The following is a 22,266-nucleotide window of genomic DNA, read 5'->3' as shown; positions in this document are numbered from 1 at the left end:
CCCCATTGTACTAAGTGGACCCCAGTATCCTCTAGGACGTAATAGAAATGACAGTTAGGAATAATTGGTTGCTTTTCCACTTTATTTCTCTCCATAGCTTGACTTATCTCCCCAATAGTGACAAGAACAATAGATCTCCTTGCCAGGACTGTTCAGCTTGAGCATATCTCTTACTTTCTTGAACCTGCAGCCGGACCAAGACAATAAGGGCCGGTGTTAGGGTGTACAGCGTCCCCCAGCAAACTATAAATTTCATCTTCCTCCCATATTTAATAAAGGGACAGTGCATGCCTATGGCATGCACTGGAGTGGCATGGCACACAAAAGTACCCTCAATTCAATTACACCACACAGTAGCACAATCTGATTCACATTACATCACACATAGTGCCCTTAATTCACATTACACCACATGGTAGTGCCCCTTAATCATGCTAAAACACACTGTACAGACCCTTATTCACGTTACATCACACAGTTGTGCCCCTTATACACAAAGCCCAAAGTAGTGCTCCTTATACACAATGACCACAGTAGTGACCCATATACACATAATGTCCTCAGTAGTAGTGTCCCTTACACACAATGCCCACAGTAGTAGTGCCTCTTATACATAACGCCCACAGTAGTGCCACTTAAACACATAGAGCCCACAGTAGTGCCCCTTGTACATAAAGCCCACAGTAGTAATGCCCCTTATACACATAATGCCCACAGTAGTAGTGACGTAACGTGTGTGAAAGGTATGAAGACAGCTGTTAAGGAATAAGAAAGCGGAGGCGGGAGAAGGTGAAAGGTAAGAGGAACAGTGAGTTATGAGGGAAACAACAGAAAAGTGGGTGTTGTTGTAAAATAGTGGAAGAAGGATGGAGTATCGATATGATAAACAAGGAAACAGAGAGGAGGGAGACAGCCAGATGCTGGGCAGAGAGAGGATGGGAGATAGATACTGGGTAGAGAAAGTATGGGACAGCCAGATGCTGTGTAGATAAAGGGTAAGACAGCCAGATGCTGAGCAGATAAATTGGAAAGCAACCAGCTTCTGGGCAGAGAGGGGGGTTGCAGTCAGACGCTGGGCAGAGAGAGGAGGAGACAGAGGCTGAGCAGAGAGAAGGAGGAAGGCAAATGCTAGGCAGATAGGGGGCAGATGCTGGACATAGAGAGGGGGAGCAGCCAGATGCTGGGCAGATAGAGGGTGGGACAGCCAGATGCTGGGGATCGGGAAGGGGGGGGGGGGGGGCATATGCTGGGCAAAGGGATGGGAGGCAGATGCTGGGCAGAGAGGGGAGGAGTGGCAGATGCAGGGCAGAGAGAGAGAGAGGAGAAGGAGACAGATACTGGGTACAGAATATAGAGAAGCAGATGAATGAAACATGAAGAAGATAGAAGCATAGAGAGGGTGGCAGATATAGTTAGGAACTATGGAGACAGGCACAAGAACTGTGAAGGCAGAGTAGGCAGGCTGAATACTCACAGATGGGCAGGGTCGGATTAAGCTTTGGGGGTGCCTGGGGCACTTAAGACAAGGGGGCCCTCGGTAGAAGGCCGGGGAGTGTATATTAGATTGTGCATACCCTCCAACATGACCCATTCCTGGAGGGACAAAATGCTCTCTACCCCGACTTCCCTATTAATATGATTGGTGTCACCTGTGTTGAACTATTTAATAGATACAGTAAGTAAGGTGTTTCACCACAGGTGATTGCAATCATAACTTAAGATAGCATATTATCCCTCTAGGACTGGGTCATGGGGGTCATTCCGTCCCGATCACTCGCTGCAGTTTCTCGCAGTGCAGCGATCGGGTCGGAACTGCGCATGCGCCGACGCCGCAGTGCGCCGGCACATGCCATCCATCGTTGCCTAGCGACCGCCTCTGAAGCAGAGGCGGTCGCTGGGCGGGAGGGGGCTGGACGGCGGAGTTAAGCCGCCGTTTGGGGGGCGCGGTCCGGCCAACGCAGGCGTGGCTGTACCATTGGGGGGGCGGGCCTCGGCGGCTGCGTGATGTCACACGCAGCCCTGAGGGCCGGGGAGCGACGAGTAGCATCCCGGCTAGCACGCTAAAGCTGTGCTGATTGGGAACTACTCTTGACGTGCAAAGGCATCGCCGCTGTGCGATGCATTTGCACTTCTGCGGGGGGGGGGGGGGGGGGGCGGCACTGACATGCGGGGCGTGCTAGCCCTGTGCTGGGCATCCCCCCCGCATGTCAGTGTGAATGATCATAGCTGTGCTAAATTTAGCACAGCTACGATCAACTCGGAATGACCCCCCATGTTAGAATGTATGGATTGTGTATATTAAATTTAATCCAATGTGGTATATTAGATTTAAACTATTAGTTGAATAATGACAGGTTACATAGGACCCAGACACCCAGGCAGAGAGGAGGAGAAGCTCGGATCCTTATCACTTACAGCTCTCTCCACCCTCCTATCTCTTCTCTGATCAGAAAGCTCAATCGGTAGCTCATAAAACCTGATACTCTGCCTGCAATGCATACTGCCCTGCTCGTATTCTATACTGACCTGCTCTTATTCTATACTGACCTGCTCGCATTCTGGCTTTCTGGTTCTGTTACTGTGTGAGAGGGAAATCTAGCAAGTCGCTGTGCTCTGGCTTGGAAACCCCTAACAAAGGGGGGCCCGGGGTACTGTATGCCCTGCCCCCCCCCCCCCCCCCCCCTTAATCTGGCTATGCAGATGGGAGGCCATGCTGTGAGATTCTCAGTGTTCCAGGGGTCAGAGTAGCATGTGACAATCTCCTCCAATCAGGGGCTCTTCTAATCAGCATGTGCCAAGATTCTCCAATCAAAGCTTGGTTCATGCTCTTCTGACTCTTTTGCTGAGATCAGGGAGGATAGGCTCGACACTGCAGTGAGTGAATTGCAGGGACTTCCCCTACTGCTCTCTCAGAATCGTAGCATAGTGCTCTAGAAAGCATCCGATCTACCCCCCCTCCTGCCCTCTGCTGTCGGCTCTGCGGCTTATCATACAGTGTGGCAAGCGCAGTGAAAAACAGCAGCAACAGCACTCAGCAGCAGAGTAGCAGAGTGGTGAGAGTGCCTCTCCAGCCTGGCGCCTTCCTGTTTTGTAGACTTTGATGAGCGCATTGCTCCGGCCCTGCAGATTGGACTTGTTGTTTCCAGTTGCTGAGCAGCCACAACAGCCAGATCCCCCAGAATCCCTTCTCCTCTCTTAGGACTGGGTTGGTTGAAGACCAAATTCAGACCAATCCACTTAATGCATTCTCATCATCTCCCCCTCCCAATGTGCCTGACCATATTTTCCCCACTTACTACATGTTACACATGGGATGGCATGCTGTGTTGTCTGCATGGGAAAGATGTGCACAGAGGAGTCAGTCACTGTATAGAAAAAGGTGTGAAGGTAAGAGGGGGCTTATATTATTATGTATGTCAATATTATTTTATGTGCCATGAACTACACTATATATGAATCAAATTATCTATACATTTCTTGTTATTTGTCTGATGCTGCATGTGCACTCATTATATGCTATAGATTGTAAGCTCTTACAGTCTCCCCTCATATGCTCTTACTTTCTCTCGTCTCTCCCTTTTCAACAGTTGGACTGAACCTTTGTGTTTAAGCTGGCTCTGCTTTCCCGGATATGATGACTGTATACGCAGTAATATTTCTATAGCTTGTATACAGGGGCTGGGTGGTGAGCACACCTCACCTGCCCATAATGCATGAACAGCAACCTATCTCTAACATACAGTAATTGTATCACATGTATTATGTGGCCATACCTCCCAACTGTCCCGATTTTCGCGGGACAGTCTCATTTTTTGGGGACTGTCCCGCTGTCCAACCCGAGGGCCACAGTGTCCCGCGGTGGGGACGGGGCAGTTGGGAAGCTCCTGTCGGGGGGGCAGTTGGGAGGCTCCGGTCATCGCTGCCCTGCTTAGCAGAGTAGCAGTGAATAGAGAGAGTGAATAGAGTGAAGGGAGAGGGAGCATGCCAGCGGCTCACAGAGCGCTGGTCATGCCCCCTTTAGTGATGACAAACGGGGGGCGTTACCTGAGATTGTGGCACCGCTGTGATACCACGCCCCTTTCCGTTAGGCCACACCGTATCATTTAGGCCACACCCCTTTTCGGGCACAGGACTCCCACTTTTGGATCCACAAATGTTGGGAGGTATGATGTGGCTGGATGTATGCCAGTATAACCTATGGCTCTCCAGCTATTTACAAACATTCCATCTTGTATACTGGCAGGGCATTCTGTGATTTGTATTTTTATAACACTGTAGAGCCAGAGGCACTGAAAAAAATAAGATTTTACTTACCTGTAAATCTATTTGTCGTAGTCCGTAGAGGATGCTGGGGACTCCGTAAGGACCATGCTGGGGACTCCGCAGAGCCGGATTAAGGGGGGTGCCAAGGGGGTCAGTACCACGGGCCCACCTGGCATAAGGGGCCCCCCAGCCGAAGCTGCTCTGCACCGCTCTGGTGCTGCTGTTCCCTCTGCCCTGTATCAGCCGCTGACCCGTGAGGAGTGGGGAGGGAGCCACATGAAACAGCCGCGAGCGGGACATCACACACCCGCTGGCAGCTCGGAATCCTCCCTCCCCAGCAGCCGGGAGTCTTCTCCTCCCTGCTGCAGCATGGAGCCTTGACCCCGACTTCTCCTGTTGTGTTTCCGTTGGCTGGCATTGTGCTGTGCTGGGCTGGAGAGGGGCGGAGGGGGGGGGGAGAGAGAGAGAATAGAGGGGTGGCCCAAATGTTTTTTGTTTTCAATGCCCGCTGTCCGGCCCTACGGCAGGCTTTCGGAGCTCCGCCCCCTTGTAGCTGTATACCGCTATTTGGGGGTCGGAGCAGAGGGGGAGGAGCTAATATGAGATCATTGTTATAGATTCACGTCATATTGGCTCCGCCCCCTCCCCGGCGACCCGCGAATCACGGCATTTTTGCCGTGGGGGCGGGGCCTAATGGTGAACTGTGTCCCTGGCACCCAGCAATATCTCCTGGCTGTGGCATCCTCAGTTCTCACCCCTTTACTCAGGGCAGGCTTCCATGTAAGTGTGTGCACAGTTTGTGCTCTATATGTGTATACGGTATGTATGTGTATATATGTTCTATTAGTGTATACAGTATGTATATGTGTATATTTTCTATGTGTGTGTATGTGTTTTATGTGTATGTTATGTATTTGTGTGTATGTGGGGGTATGAGTTCTATGTAACGTGTATATATATATATATATATATATATATATAAATTTACAAATCGATTGGCCGGCACTCCCTCTCCTTAATCAGCAGCCGTGGTTCTCTTTAAACTGCCTTCACATAACCTCCAATAGTATGGCACTCAGCGGACTTCTTAATCACATATCACAAACGCCAGCTAGTTCAGCAACGTTTCGGGTTTTATTTACCCTTTTGTCGTATATGTGCTGTTTGACAAAGGGTAAATAAAACCCAAAACGTTGCTGAACTAGCTGGCGTTTGTGATATGTGATTAAGAAGCCCGCTGAGTGACATACTTTTGGAGTGTATATATATATATATATATATACATATATATACAATGGTCGAAGTGGGGCGGTATACGAAATTAGGAAATTAAAGTGCAGCAGGAGGCGAAGGAAGTGGCCATCCTGCTGCACATGTTGCTCCACGTCCCTGCGCGGCGGCCAGCGGCTGTGTAGAGCGCTGTACTAGCTCACAGCCGCCCGCCGCCGCCAGCCACTCACCGCAGCCAGCCTCCCACCGTTCACCACCGCCAGCCACCCGCCGCTCACCCGCAACAAATGTGGTAATGTTCCCCTGCTGTCACCTCTCTCCCTGTCGTTACCTTCCCTGTCCCTACTGTCACTCTCTCTCTCCCAGCTGTCACTGTCGTCACTCTCTCTCTCTCCCTGCTGTCACTGTTGTCACTCTCTCTCCCTGTCGTTACTCTCTTTCCCTGTCGTCACTCTCTCTCTCTCCCTGTCGTCACTCTCTCTCTCTCCCTGTCGTCACTCTCTCTTTCCCGGTCGTCACTCTCTCTTTCCCTGCTGTCACAATTTCAGCTCATTCAGTGTGCTACAATGTGAATTTCGGTTCATTCAGTGTGCTACAATGTGAATTTCAGCTCATTCAGTGTGCTACAATGTGAATTTCAGCTCATTCAGTGTGCTACAATGTGAATTTCGGCTCATTCAGTGTGCTACAATGTGAATTTCAGCTCATTCAGTGTGCTACAATGTGAATTTCAGCTCATTCAGTGTGCTACAATGTGAATTTCGGTTCATTCAGTGTGCTACAATGTGAATTTCGGCTCATTCAATCTGCTACACTGTGAATTTCGGCTCATTCAGTGTGCTACAATGTGAATTTCGGCTCATTCAGTGTGCTACAAGGTGAATTTCGGCTCATTCAGTGTGCTACAATGTGAATTTCGGCTCATTCAGTGTGCTACAATGTGAATTTCGGCTCATTCAGTGTGCTATAATGTGAATTTCGGCTCGTACCATGTGCTATAATGTGAATTTCAGTTCGTACCGTGTGCTATAAGGTGAAAGGGGCACCAGTACTAGATAGTTTAAGGGGTTCTACTACACTGGTCATGCCCCCTTTAGTGTTACCACACCCCCTTTTGTGTGACCGCACCCCCTGCGCGCGCATAATTGTGTCCTTGACTTTTGCATACCCCCACTTCAAAATTTCCACCTCGACCACTGTATGTATGTATGTATGTATCTATCTATCTATCTATCTATCTATCTATCTATCTATCTATCTATCTATCTATCTATCTATCTATATATATCCAAGGGTGCTCCTGCACTTACATCCTAAAGTAGAGACAAGGCCGCGGGTGCTTCCAATAGACCATAAGGTCCACTAATTTAGAAAAAATGTCCACGAAGTGGGGATGCACTCTCGCTGTTTAAATACCAATCAATCAAAGACAATCACATGTCACCGTAGTTTTTAATGTCGACGTTTCGGCCTATAAATAGGCCTTTCTCAAGACCGGTGATACAGCATGTCAGATGTTCAATAATAACAGTCGAAAAAATAAATATCTGCAAAGACAATAATCACAATCAGATTTACAAGCCTCACCGGTCCCTGGGAAACCACACACCACAGTGGGGAAAAATTTTTGCTTTAAAATTTGAATAAAATTTGGTGTATATATACTATATTAGGTTATCACCCAGGTGAATCACCTCCACCTAATCAGTACCTGATGACCCATACCTGTAACATATCGTCCACATCTTACAGTATCAGTTGCATATGACACTGGACCTGGACAACTTAGACAGGCCCACAGGACTTATTGTCCATACCACTAAAACACATAAGAAATACAAATGTGATTTGAAATTATCACTCTACCAACACCCACTGGTGTATTGCCAAATTTATATATAAACCAAGGGACTAAAGATTACCTATTAAGTGGCCATCCTCACACCTGGATGCAGCTAGGGATGTAGCCATTCAAAATGCTGTAAGGGGGTCCAAGGTTAATTCATATCCAAAGCTCGTCATCAAAACAGCCCATAATGCTATAATCTACTTACTTATAACCGGAGACATCATGTGTGCAGCTGCATAGCTTCCCTGACTATGGAATGAATTTAAATAGCACGCCTTGGTGGAACGCAGGGTGACGCGGCTGTCGGTCTCTGTCCTGCGGGTTGGAGGCAAAGTTCCGGCTAGATGGAACGCACGGCGACGCGACTTCCGGTCTCGTACTCACGGCCTTGGACCGCACCGCCACGTCACTTCCGCCTTGGTGGAACGCAGGGTGACGCGGCTGTCGGTCTCTGTCCTGCGGGTGCCGTTGCCGGCGATGTTTGATGTATGGGGACAACGCAACTCAGGCTGGCCTTCGGCCCTTGTTGGTGGAGGGGGTCATAGCTGTGAGTTGTTGGTGTATATAGCCCGGCGGACTAGATGGTTTCTTTTCCCCTAGCACCGCGTCACTTCCGGCCGGCATGCTATTTAAATTCATTCCATAGTCAGGGAAGCTATGCAGCTGCACACATGATGTCTCCGGTTATAAGTAAGTAGATTATAGCATTATGGGCTGTTTTGATGACGAGCTTTGGATATGAATTAACCTTGGACCCCCTTACAGCATTTTGAATGGCTACATCACTAGCTGCATCCAGGTGTGAGGATGGCCACTTAATAGGTAATCTTTAGTCCCTTGGTTTATATATAAATTTGGCAATACACCAGTGGGTGTTGGTAGAGTGATAATTTCAAATCACATTTGTATTTCTTATGTGTTTTAGTGGTATGGACAATAAGTCCTGTGGGCCTGTCTAAGTTGTCCAGGTCCAGTGTCATATGCAACTGATACTGTAAGATGTGGACGATATGTTACAGGTATGGGTCATCAGGTACTGATTAGGTGGAGGTGATTCACCTGGGTGATAACCTAATATAGTATATACACCCAATTTTATTCAAATTTTAAAGCAAAAATTTTTCCCCACTGTGGTGTGTGGTTTCCCAGGGACCGGTGAGGCTTGTAAATCTGATTGTGATTATTGTCTTTGCAGATATTTATTTTTTCGACTGTTATTATTGAACATCTGACATGCTGTATCACCGGTCTTGAGAAAGGCCTATTTATAGGCCGAAACGTCGACATTAAAAACTACGGTGACATGTGATTGTCTTTGATTGATTGGTATTTATACAGCGAGAGTGCATCCCCACTTCGTGGACATTTTCTCTCTCTCTCTCTCTATATATATATATATATATATATATATATATATATACACACTGACAATGCTAAATTCCTTGTCGTATAAACAACCCTTTATGAAGCTAAGAACACTGTACGCTGTTTGCTCAAGAAGTACCGTAATGGTACGCTATTGGCGTAGCGATCGCTCAGCCGTAGGCGAGACGCTCAAGCGTCACGTTCGCTCACGGCCCAGTGATCACAGGACACGTTATTGGCTATGTCTAGGGGAAAGATTCGCTGTAGCGTAGCTTACGCTCGAGACCACGAGGAGGTCACCAGCGATGCAGACGCTTACAACGCTATACCTTTATGTTAAAACCTTATACCAATGAAATACACAGAATACCTTAATGTGAATACAGGGTGTAAGTGCAACCTTGTGTAACCTGACTATCTACAAAGCTGCTTGTGCGTCACCGACGCTCAAGTGAACACTTAACACTATAGTAAATACACAGATACTGGTTTAGGTTCCAAGGCCTATTAACTGTATTATATCTAATATACTTGTAAAAGGGGATAACAGTACATATGATACACTACAGTATAACAAAGACTTCCTAACCACAGAACTAAACAATAAATACAAAAAGACAATACTACACTGACCTAAATGCAATACAATACAATGCTATAATACTATGAGATATATAAGAGAAAAGAGGAGAGAGAGATAGAGAGAGAGAGAGAGAGAGAGATTGGCTCACAGAAAGACAATGATTACATTAAATAAGAGACAACATGGTTGCAGATAAAACTACACATGTGAGAGACAATCGCTGCGCAGTTAGTCAATGCTGAATACAGCATGGGATGGAAGCTAGACTCCATTTTGAGAAACCTCCACTTGATTCCAAAGACCACACCACATGGCTGAAAGGGGGGAGGGGAAGACATCCAGCAGCAGCCATTTTATATTTGCAGGTCCAAACACATGGCACTCTATACTAAACCACAATCACATAGCAGAAAACACAAGACTCCATTTTCTTCCAAAATGTCCAAGCCTCAAAACAATGCATATGTTCTGATTTTACAATTCCAAACCATCTAAAACACCTTTCACAATGTAATCCAACTTCCTAGAACCATCTCATAATTTCACATCCCAAACAACTTCAGTATCTCTATAACCAGAGCATATGAGTTATCACAAGACCAGACCACCAGGTACTCACAAGTATCAGCCTGCCATTGCTACCAGCACATATTCAAAAGTACTGCATGGTGGTATTTATGATTAACAAGATCCCAGCTACCATCACAGATTCCACAGGGCACCAACACAAACACCCAACAATCATCCCAGCCAAGTTACAATATCCTATTTAAACCAGAAAGCAATATGTCTATATTTCCTTCTATAGCCATGTGATTCTATACTTAGCCTTTGGGAAGGAATTCTGTCCTGGGGATGTAGCCGCCATGCTGCTTGATGCTAGCTTAGTTCTGAGTGAGAGAGTCAGCCCTGTGATCTCCAGTGGGTATATCATACCTGCATTCCAGCTGTGGGGGTGTGTCAACCACAAGAAGTGTGTGTCCCTCCCAGCATGTGAGCCAGCTGCATCAGTGGCCTTGGTTATGTAACACAATGGGTGATGACCAACACATTCCTGTCTGACCAGTACCTGGGGGAGGGGTCTTTCTTTCTCCTTTGTATTGAGTCACCATTCTCTTTGTATATGCTAATCAGGTTCAGCCCTGAAAACTTAGTTGATCATCCATTGTTCCCAACAAAGCTGATCTTAACTTTTATACATATAATCATATCTATCCGCTGCAATGTCCCACGACAACACAATAGGTCTCAAACTAAACCACACCTTATTCTGCTTGCTTCAATACCAAACATGATGTGTTTATCTGGTTCGGTTCGAATGATACACATCCATGACATTAATTCATTAGCCAATTCTAAATCTCCATGATGTCTGGTGCTGTTCATTATTATAACCATGTACTGTATGAAACAAGTGCCGAATCCATCTCTGTGCCATGTCCGAGCAAATGCGTGTGTTTCCATATATTGCTGTGCTCGCTGCGCATATTTGCAAGTATAGCGACTTATATGTGTGCAGTTTATATGGTCTCTCTATGTAATATTTTTGACTTTGACAGTCCACCCTTTGGCAGTCACCAATAACTGCCACTTCCTAAAACATTTCAAAAAGAGAAAAATATATGTCAGGGGTTAATACATTTCCATGGTTGGGTAAGGGAGGAGAGAGGAGAAGGTGTGAAGAGGGTATGACCTAGTGAGAAAGTAGAAGCATGTGTGTATGAGTCCATGTTTGGAGGGTCATGTATCATCGTGCCGTACGTGTGGTAAATCAAGCTTCGAGGTATTGCGAAGTATACATTTGAATTCCTTCTTATCCTGTGGTACAGGTCTGTGGATGGGCTGTCAAACTTTACCGAGCTCATTTCGGCTTTCAGTTGTAACAAAATGGGGATGCACATTTTAGTTGATGATACATGAATGGGGGAGGTATGTGGTTGCTGATATCTGTGCCTGTATTCCCTATCGTCTATGTGTGTCGTTACCTGAGGGTTGTAGAGATGAAGATAAAGAACACTTACGAAAAATGCAATAATATTCTATGTCAGGGAAATGTACATCTGTCGTCGAAGTCGTTTTCGGTATCTGTTGAGAGTCGTCTTCTTTGCGCTGTTTTGCTCCTTAAGCATGAGCAAATAGCTTTGTCTAAGCCATCAGATTTACAAAAAATGTTGGGCTAGCGTGAATTTAAAAGTACTAGGGAAACTGGGGATCCATGGCAAAGTTCATCAAGTGTCCATATTTAAAGTTGTCAAATCTTCTTCATCTTTGGTCTTGTCTGTGGTCTTTGTCTGTATACCGTCTCGTCAACTTCCTCGTCCAAGGGGGTCTTTGTATCTTGGAGAAAAGCAGAAAAACAGGTGAAAGAAACGGACCGTATAATCGCATTTTCATCACATTCTGGTTTCTATCATTGGGTCATAAATCAAATCCAGGTTAATTACAGTTTCCTCACTCCTTAAGCTCATCACTTTCGTACTTTGTTTACACCTCATTAAAGCCTGCCCGCATCTAAATATCAATCCAATCGATATAACGACACCCAAAATACACAGTAGAAACTTTCCAACATCCATTATGACTCCTTGAGCCCACTCTCCCAAACCGGAGAACCAATTTCGCGGGTTCAACCATGACACCCAACCAGTCAGCTCATTACCTACAGCAGCAAGGGTGAGATTGTGTTTTCGACGAAATTCCCACTTCAATTGGAGAATATCGTCCATCTTTTGGTCTATGACCTCTACCGGATCCTCGGTGCTATTTGTGATATACGTGCAACACTTTATGCCGTACTGTGTTGCCAATGTAACACAATATCCGCCTGTTACTGCTGTAAGATAATTAAGAACCATTCTATGCTGAACTAGTTCTGTTTTGTAAGCTTGAAGTTCTCTTCCAGTGTATCTAAACGTGTCATCATACATTTCAGTGATATTATCTAACAAATTGGCGAGTGCGGAAATGTATTTATAATTCATCACTCCTCGAGCGGTACGAGTGAAATCTAACGCGACTAGAACCTAAATCCCGGTGGATTCATGGATAAGATCAGAGGCCGGATGCTCTAACCTTTCTGACAGTTGTCTTTTAACTCGGTGCTCGTAATGAGTGTGAGTATAAGGAGCTTGGGCACCACGGTGTATGTCCTTCATTTTGTCATGTGTAACAGTCATCACTTCAGGCAATACTTTTCCAATATAACACAATCCTTCAGAGTTTGGGGCAAGCCACTTGTACGCCTTTCTCCCACATATGAAATATGCATCATCGGGGAGAACATAGGGGACGGAGAAGGACATGACCATGTTACAAACCTTCCAGGTGAAATCTCCTGACCCTAATTCTTCCATCTGCCTAATGCACGTATCGGTTTGTACGATATGTGCACAGTATCCTGGTGATACCTCTCCAACTCTAGTAATCCTATTTCCTAAGGTATATCGATACCGGAAAGATTTTCCTCTACTGACTATGTGGCGTACGAGCTCTGTATCTGTAGGCATTCTATCTGCTCTGTGTGAAAAGGTCATGGTAAGGTTGCTCCATGACACTTCCCAATTTCCCGGTTTTCTGGGATTGGAGATGTTAAAACATAAGAGGGACCTATCCACATGGTATTGGTGGAGCTTCAAACTAGGAGGGCTGGAGATGTTAAACCTCCGGTCCACCGGTCTCCCACCACTTAGCTCAAGTACCTCCCCTAACGTTAAAGGAAATGGTACTAGCCCTGATTTGCTGTGTCCCTGAGGTACTTGAGAGCATACCCAACAATCGGTCTTATTTAACACATTACCCACTAAGGAGTGATAGTCACTCAATGGATGCCGGTCCATATGGATATTAAAACTGGATTGGCATTACTTTGTTACAGAGCCTACAGATACAACTTTCTTTTTGAACTAACATTCCTTCACAGTTGTTTACAAATAACATGGTTGTTAGATCGTGCCCGGTACTCGCCTTTGCTTGGTGATTGGGTTGCTATTGGAAATTTACACCTCCGTCTCAGTCATCAGGACCTTTCTGGATCCTTTCTCGACCTCACTGGTACTCTCACCGAAACAGACTGCTCTGGTCAACATCATGGTTAGCGGGAAAATCCATGTCACAGTCTCTTGGGGCAAGTCCATCTTACAGGAGGAGAAAAGAAGAAATTTGTAAAGGGGGTATAAGAAAATCAGTTTGAGGGGGAGAGAACTCGTTACGATAATAAGTTCTCTCGTTTTGTTGTTCTTTTTGTTCTGCTGTCCTCTCAAAAGGTGCTGTCTCTTCAGTCTTCCGAATGAACCTTCTGGTGATGTAATCTTTCTTCCTAACTAGCGATCTTTCTGTGTGGAGCAAAATCTGGCATTACCATTGGTTAACACTTAGGGGTGGCATACCATCTTTAAATCATGGAAACATGAGTGAGGAGAGAGCGAAAATAAAAAACAAAAGAGATAGAGAACAATTCATGTGCATATATACATTACATAACCCGACAATAACCACCAATAAGAGAAGAGAAACAAAGCATTTTTAAACATTGTCAACATTAAGAAAACATTGTCAGACTATTTGGCTGTCGTATCTACGTGTCTAATGGTTTCCTTGAGCAGTCCCTCCCCACCAGCACTTGCATTATTCCACTGTCTGTATCTGGCCAGAATACATTGTGGTGGATAGGTCATGCTGGGGTTTGGTAGACTTCTGCAAGGACCAAGCGAATATGCAATGTTTGAATTCTTACCAATAATCGTCAGAGATGGGGATAGAGAGAGAAAGAAAAAACATTTTTCACAAATACATTTACAACGTTTAACCTGGTCATTCCTGTGTCTTCAGTGAATGACCTCCCAATTTATTAACCGTTACCTCAGGCTTGCCTCCATTCCTAATAATCACCTTTCCTGACTATATATTATAGGTGTGGCCCAAAATTCTTCCTATATGATCCCTGCTTGTAATTTGGTGTGTCATATTCATGCTCATTTTCATGTCTAGGGGGTCTAACTTTATGTGGGTTATTACAGTTACTGGCATAATGCCCTTCTCTTCTACAATGATAACAAACCCTGGGCTTCCTCCAAGTGTCAGTGAAATGGGGTCTTGGCTGATTTGATGCCTCCTCAAACGTTTGGATGCTCATCACCATCAACCGCTTTCCCTGTACCTACCTGATTCCTTGGATACCATGATTATGTCGTTGTCTAGGGAGTTGATATACCTTCTGTGAATCTTTGATCATACAGTTAGATCTTTCCTAGGATCTGGGTAATCAGACATGATTGATCTCAATTCTGTCCGGGACCAGGGATGGCGCATTGCACTGTCCTTGACGGGAATGGTTCCCTGATCGTCAGTCTTCCCATTGGGGACTGTGATCACCCTGACAGGACTAAACTCAATTACATCACCTTGTTTTGGTCTTACAATATGGGGTACATTTGTTTGTGCGTGATATAAAACATTGTACGTACCTGTGGACACGACCTCACCTGACCCTCCGTTAGGGGGTTTGATTATTGCCTTTACCAATTTGGTCGTGTCCACCTGGATGTCTTGTAGGATGGCTTCTGGAAGAGGTGCCGACATCGTTCTGGGCTCACTTTCTTGTTTGTATTCCTGAGGAAAGTTTAACATGGGGTGCGACTTGCATGGGTTAATAGTTGTACATTCAACAGTATTACAATAATCATTGTTACATTCATTACACTTATTCTTATTATCTATACTACAGTTGCTAAGAGCATTTTTATTGTTCCACTTTTGTGCTTTTCTCTCCGCAATCAACTCCTCTCCTGCAATGTATGGTGGGGGAGGAGCTGTGGCAATCAACTTCCTGACTGCCCCAGATCCTGCCGCCAGAGCCAAACCTCTCTGTATCTCACCTTCCTGGTGCCATAACTGTAAGTAATCATGATGTTGAATTCGTCTCTTTGATGATTTTACGAGACATATCCTCCTCCTTAAATTTTGTAACACCTCTGGACTGAAGCTACCTATTCTTGGGAACTTGTCCCTGTCTTGTACAGTCATTCTCTCCCATTCATCACATAAAGATTCGGTGTGAATTCCATATTTTTCACACATTACATATCGTGCCGACCCAACTGGTCGGTTCACAGAATCAACCTGAACCAGGGTTGATCGCCCCCTACCTGAGCAACTGGCCCCCATAGTCTGCAGGTGTTGCTTAGTCCTCCTTGGATCTCTGTATCAAGGTTTTCAGCAAGCCTTTTCAGACAACCAAATTACTCCACAGTAGGCCGGCGGTGGCGGTTTACCGAGTACCCCACTCACTCGCCCACCTCGACCAATACGACCTGATCACACCGACGTGGTGCTGGCGTACTCGATACAGGGCCCCTATGGAACCTTCAGTTTACTGGAACATATGAGGGTTACCCGCAGGACACTTACTCTTTCCAGTAAAGGTGGGGTTGTTAGATAGTTCCTGAGTGACCAGCGAACTTCCCTTCCAAAAATAAAAAATTACACAAATCACGTCAGAATGTACAAATAGCGTTTGTGACCACTTTACTCTAATGGTATTAGGTCAGATTACTAACTACTGCACACAATTACGTGCGGTCCAATCGTTCAGTACACGAGCACTACTTGTCATGTACTGAAAGACCAATGGAATCGATGTTTCCGGCCGCGATTCCTTCAGCAAGAGCTTATGGCCTATATGGGTTCTGCACCAACACCCCAGGCGTTGTGCCACTGGACTTTTATAGCGGACCTTTTACCTTACGACCTCCTGGTCTTGTTCCTTATGACCTCCTGGTCTTGTTCCTTATGACCTCCTGGTCTTGTTCCTTATGACCTCCTGGTCTTGTTACCTTATGGTCCGCTATACTCTAATGCTCAAATATTATTTAACCAGGGATGCCTCCCTGGCCACCGTATATGTCACTTACACGTATGTCCCTTGACGAGTACCCGGCTTTCTTTTTGGTTCCACCTTAAAGTTATATAAACTTTTGTATACAAAACACACTCACTCAACACATGTACACTTTGTTTCTATATCTATTTCTGCGCAGAAATTGTCTTCAGGCCAAGAGTGTTACCAATTAGGAGCAGGATCTGTTAAACTAAATTTCAGATTTTCCAAAAATAGATTTGCGTTATTTACCGCTTCGCGTTATCTATCGCTTTTGCGCTAATTATCGCTTTGCGCTAATTCAACTTTTCGTGACTTGGGCTACATGGGCGTAACCAGACGCTACGTTGCGTAATGTACGCTGCGTGCGTCCTGCCTTTCGGATTGCGTACGCTAGTCTTTGTTAGTGACACGTGTACGCAATGCAAAGGATCCACCGTAACACAATATATATTTTATCAATGTAGATGATCCCTGATCATCTACCGCAATCCACACTGACTGCCTTATCTCCTAGACAAATCGTGTGTTGTTCTATACTTTAACTATTACCTCTACTATTAAATAACAGCAAATCTCTTTTTTAGCACTTTCTATCAACTATAAAATTTGGCAAACAGGAATGTGAGATGTGAAACTTACACAGATGAAAATGCAATTCTAAATTTAATCTAATAACATACATTGATGTAAGCACACGCATATGAAATTACATATAAGTACCAATCACTATTACTTATGATTGACTATGATATAGATTAAATAAATGCATAAAAAAAAAAACCTCATTAAATGATGATTTCTTTTTGACAGTGGATGGCTGATTGTTTCCTGAGTCAACTGAAAACCAGCCGCTCAGAAAAAAAAAAAATTTTTTTTTTTTTTTTTTGACCTTCCCAAAATGGCCGCTGCTCCTCCCCCTTCCACCTCCATGAGGGTCACACAAAATGGTGGACAGACCATGCGGCCTCTTGTCACAAAGAAAGTCATCATTCAAAACTCCTAAAGTTATTCTAGGCCTGAGTGTGTAGTTGGCACCAAATTGAAATAAAAACCAGATTTTCAAAGACAATAGCGTACTGTTCTTACCTCCGGTTACCGGGTTCCTTCAGCACTCTTTATCTAAGCGAAGCAGACGCTTATCCCGTCAGCACTGTGAGACAACCTCCCACCCTTTGCTGGAGGGATAATGTCTGCTGATCTACCTAGTGCAGATATGAGAAGTATAGGACGAGCCCGCAATTGACAATGCTAAATTCCTTGTCGTATAAACAACCCTTTATGAAGCTAAGAACACTGTACGCTGTTTGCTCAAGAAGTACCGTAATGGTACGCTATTGGCGTAGCGATCGCTCAGCCGTAGGCGAGACGCTCAAGCGTCACGTTCGCTCACGGCCCAGTGATCACAGGACACGTTATTGGCTATGTCTAGGGGAAAGATTCGCTGTAGCGTAGCTTACGCTCGAGACCACGAGGAGGTCACCAGCGATGCAGACGCTTACAACGCTATACCTTTATGTTAAAACCTTATACCAATGAAATACACAGAATACCTTAATGTGAATACAGGGTGTAAGTGCAACCTTGTGTAACCTGACTATCTACAAAGCTGCTTGTGCGTCACCGACGCTCAAGTGAACACTTAACACTATAGTAAATACACAGATACTGGTTTAGGTTCCAAGGCCTATTAACTGTATTATATCTAATATACTTGTAAAAGGGGATAACAGTACATATGATACACTACAGTATAACAAAGACTTCCTAACCACAGAACTAAACAATAAATACAAAAAGACAATACTACACTGACCTAAATGCAATACAATACAATGCTATAATACTATGAGATATATAAGAGAAAAGAGGAGAGAGAGATAGAGAGAGAGAGAGAGAGAGAGATTGGCTCACAGAAAGACAATGATTACATTAAATAAGAGACAACATGGTTGCAGATAAAACTACACATGTGAGAGACAATCGCTGCGCAGTTAGTCAATGCTGAATACAGCATGGGATGGAAGCTAGACTCCATTTTGAGAAACCTCCACTTGATTCCAAAGACCACACCACATGGCTGAAAGGGGGGAGGGGAAGACATCCAGCAGCAGCCATTTTATATTTGCAGGTCCAAACACATGGCACTCTATACTAAACCACAATCACATAGCAGAAAACACAAGACTCCATTTTCTTCCAAAATGTCCAAGCCTCAAAACAATGCATATGTTCTGATTTTACAATTCCAAACCATCTAAAACACCTTTCACAATGTAATCCAACTTCCTAGAACCATCTCATAATTTCACATCCCAAACAACTTCAGTATCTCTATAACCAGAGCATATGAGTTATCACAAGACCAGACCACCAGGTACTCACAAGTATCAGCCTGCCATTGCTACCAGCACATATTCAAAAGTACTGCATGGTGGTATTTATGATTAACAAGATCCCAGCTACCATCACAGATTCCACAGGGCACCAACACAAACACCCAACAATCATCCCAGCCAAGTTACAATATCCTATTTAAACCAGAAAGCAATATGTCTATATTTCCTTCTATAGCCATGTGATTCTATACTTAGCCTTTGGGAAGGAATTCTGTCCTGGGGATGTAGCCGCCATGCTGCTTGATGCTAGCTTAGTTCTGAGTGAGAGAGTCAGCCCTGTGATCTCCAGTGGGTATATCATACCTGCATTCCAGCTGTGGGGGTGTGTCAACCACAAGAAGTGTGTGTCCCTCCCAGCATGTGAGCCAGCTGCATCAGTGGCCTTGGTTATGTAACACAATGGGTGATGACCAACACATTCCTGTCTGACCAGTACCTGGGGGAGGGGTCTTTCTTTCTCCTTTGTATTGAGTCACCATTCTCTTTGTATATGCTAATCAGGTTCAGCCCTGAAAACTTAGTTGATCATCCATTGTTCCCAACAAAGCTGATCTTAACTTTTATACATATAATCATATCTATCCGCTGCAATGTCCCACGACAACACAATAGGTCTCAAACTAAACCACACCTTATTCTGCTTGCTTCAATACCAAACATGATGTGTTTATCTGGTTCGGTTCGAATGATACACATCCATGACATTAATTCATTAGCCAATTCTAAATCTCCATGATGTCTGGTGCTGTTCATTATTATAACCATGTACTGTATGAAACAAGTGCCGAATCCATCTCTGTGCCATGTCCGAGCAAATGCGTGTGTTTCCATATATTGCTGTGCTCGCTGCGCATATTTGCAAGTATAGCGACTTATATGTGTGCAGTTTATATGGTCTCTCTATGTAATATTTTTGACTTTGACAACACACACACACACACGTACACGTGCGTGCATCAAAGGAAACCCCCTTCCGAATCCTGCTTTTGCCCCTGCGGGGTGTGGTTGCTGGTGGGGGGCCCCCTGTCTTGGGTGCCTTGGGCCCCCCAAGGGCTTAATCCGGCCCTGGGACTCCGTACTTCAGGAAGAAAAGCCAATTCTCTTTGAAAGAAAATGGATAAGGCCGAAATTTGAACCTTTATGGACCCTAATTTTAGGCCCAAATTCACTCCCGTTTGAAGGAGGTGAAGCAGACGGCCCAACTGGAACTCCTCCGTAGGAGCAGCTCTGGCCTCACACCAAGAAACATATTTTCGCCATATACGGTGATAATGTTTCAACGTCATGTCCTTCCTAGCCTTGATCAGGGTAGGAATGACCTCCTCCGGAATCCCTTTTTCCGCTAGGATCCGGCGTTCAACCGCCATGCCATCAAACGCAGCTGCGGTAAGTCTTGGAACAGACAGGGCCCCTGCTGCAGCAGGTCCTGCCTTAGAGGAAGAGGCCACTGATCTTCTGTGAGCAACTCTTGCAGATCCGGATACCAAGTCCTCCTTGGCCAATCTGGAACAATGAGGATTGTTCTTCTTATTCTTATTATCCTCAACACCTTGGGTATGAGAGGTAGAGGAGGAAACACATAGACCGATCTGAACACCCAAGGTGTCACCAGAGCGTCTACCGCAACCGCCTGAGGGTCTCTTGACCTGGCGCAATACCTCTTTAGCTTTTTGTTGAGGCGGGACGCCATCATGTCTATCTGAGGCAGTCCCCACCGATCCGTGATCTGTGTGAAGACTTCTTGATGAAGTCCCCACTCTCCCGGATGCAGGTCGTGCCTGCTGAGAAAGTCCGCCTCCCAGTTGTCCACCCCCGGGATGAACACTGCTGATAGTGCACTTACATGGCCTTCCGCCCAGCGTAGAATCCTGGTCGCCTCTGCTATGGCCACTCTGCTCCTTGTGCCGCCGTGGCGGTTTACATGAGCCACTGCCGTGACATTGTCTGACTGAATCAGAACCGGTTTGTTCCGAAGCCATTCCTCCGCTTGGCGTAGGGCGTTGTATATGGCCCTCAACTCCAGGACATTGATGTGGAGACCAGTCTCTAGGCTTGACCAGAGACCCTGGAAATTTCTTCCTTGTGCGACAGCCTCCCCAACCTCGGAGGCTCGCGTCTGTGGTCACCAGGACCCAGTCCTGAATGCCGAACCTGCGACCCTCCAGGAGGTGAGTACTGCGCAGCCACCACAGGAGAGACACCCTGGCCCTGAGAGACAGGGTGATCCGATTTTGCATGTGTAGATAGGACCCGGACCATTTGTCCAATAGGTCCCATTGAAAGGTCCTTGCATGGAACCTGCCAAAGGGAATGGCCTCGTATGCAGCCACCATCTTCCCCAGAACCCTTGTGCAATGATGCACTGAAACCTTTTTTGGCTTCAATAGGTTCCTGACCAGAGCTACGAGCTCCCGAGCCTTCTCCACTGGCTCCACTTGGTCTGTGTCTAGAATCAGGCCCAAAAGGGCCAGACGCGTTGCAGGGACTAGCTAAGATTTTGGTAAATTGAGAAGCCAGCCGTGCCTCTGCAACATCTTCACGGACAGAGACACGTTGTCCAGCAACTTCTCCCGACATCTCACCTTTATGAGGAGATCGTCCAAGTACGGGATAATTGTGACGCCCTGCCTGCGCAGGAGCACCATCATTTCCACCATTACCTTGGTGAAAATTCTCGGGGCCGTGGAAAGACCAAACGGCAAAGTCTGAAATTGGTAGTGACAGTCCTGTACTGCAAATCTCAGGAATGCCTGGTGAGGAGGGAAAATCGGAACATGAAGGTACGCATCCTTTATGTCCAGGGACACCATCCAATCCCCTCCCTCCAGGCTGGCGATGACCGCTCTGAGCGATTCCATTTTGAACTTGAACCTCTTCAAGTACAGGTTCAGGGATTTCAGATTTAAAATGGGTCTGACCGAACCGTCCGGTTTTGGTACCACAAACAGGGATGAATAATAACCCTCTCCTTGCTGGAGATGAGGGACTTCGACTATCACCTGTTGAATGTACAATTTGTGAATTGCAGCTAAAACCAGCTCCCTCTCCGACGGGGAAGCCGGCAGAGCCGATTTGAAAAACCGGCGAGGAGGCATGTCTTCGAATTCCAGTCTGTATCCCTGGGAAACAATCTCTATTGCCCAGGGATCCACCTGTGAGAGAACCCAGACGTGGCTGAAAAGACGAAGACGTGCCCCCACTTGATCTGATTCCCCCCGGAAAGCCCCAGCGTCATGCGGTGGACTTTGCGGAAGTAGGGGAGGACTTCTGCTCTTGGGAACTAGCCGAGTGCAGCTTTTTTCCGTTGCCTTTACCTCTGGCAACAAAGGACGATCCTCGTACCTTCTTGCTTTTATTGGAAAGAAAGGACTGCATTTGATAATGCGGTACCATCTTAGCATGCTGCGGGGGAACATAAGGTAAAAAAATTTGATTTACCGGCCGTAGCAGTAGAGACAAGGTCCGAGAGGCCTTCTCCAAACAACTCCTCCCCCTTGTAAGGCAATGACTCCATATGCCGCTTTGAGTCGGCGTCTCCCGTCCACTGTCGGGTCCACAAGAGTCGCCTAGCAGAAATAGACATAGCGTTTATTCTGGAGCTTAGCAAACAAATGTCTCTCTGAGCATCCCTCATATACAAGGCAGCATCTCTGATATGTTCAATGGTCATTAGACTGGTATCCCTATCTAAGGTGTCAATCTC

General features: G+C 45.8%; 1 protein-coding gene across 1 annotated transcript in view; it reads left to right on the top strand.

The window, feature by feature from the left end:
- Positions 1-22,266, top strand: part of LOC134929033 (transcription factor SPT20 homolog) — a 74,044-nt gene that overhangs the window by 35,916 nt on the left and 15,862 nt on the right. Inside the window, exon 4 of the mRNA XM_063924893.1 lies at positions 3,588-3,649. Within this exon, the coding sequence (XP_063780963.1) occupies positions 3,588-3,649 (62 nt within the window). The remainder of the gene's footprint in view (positions 1-3,587; positions 3,650-22,266) is intronic.

This window comes from Pseudophryne corroboree, chromosome 5 (assembly GCF_028390025.1).
Source record: "Pseudophryne corroboree isolate aPseCor3 chromosome 5, aPseCor3.hap2, whole genome shotgun sequence".
Lineage (NCBI taxonomy): Eukaryota > Metazoa > Chordata > Amphibia > Anura > Myobatrachidae > Pseudophryne > Pseudophryne corroboree.
Note: the sequence above shows the minus strand (reverse complement) of the source record. Positions and strands in the feature narration are given on the sequence as shown.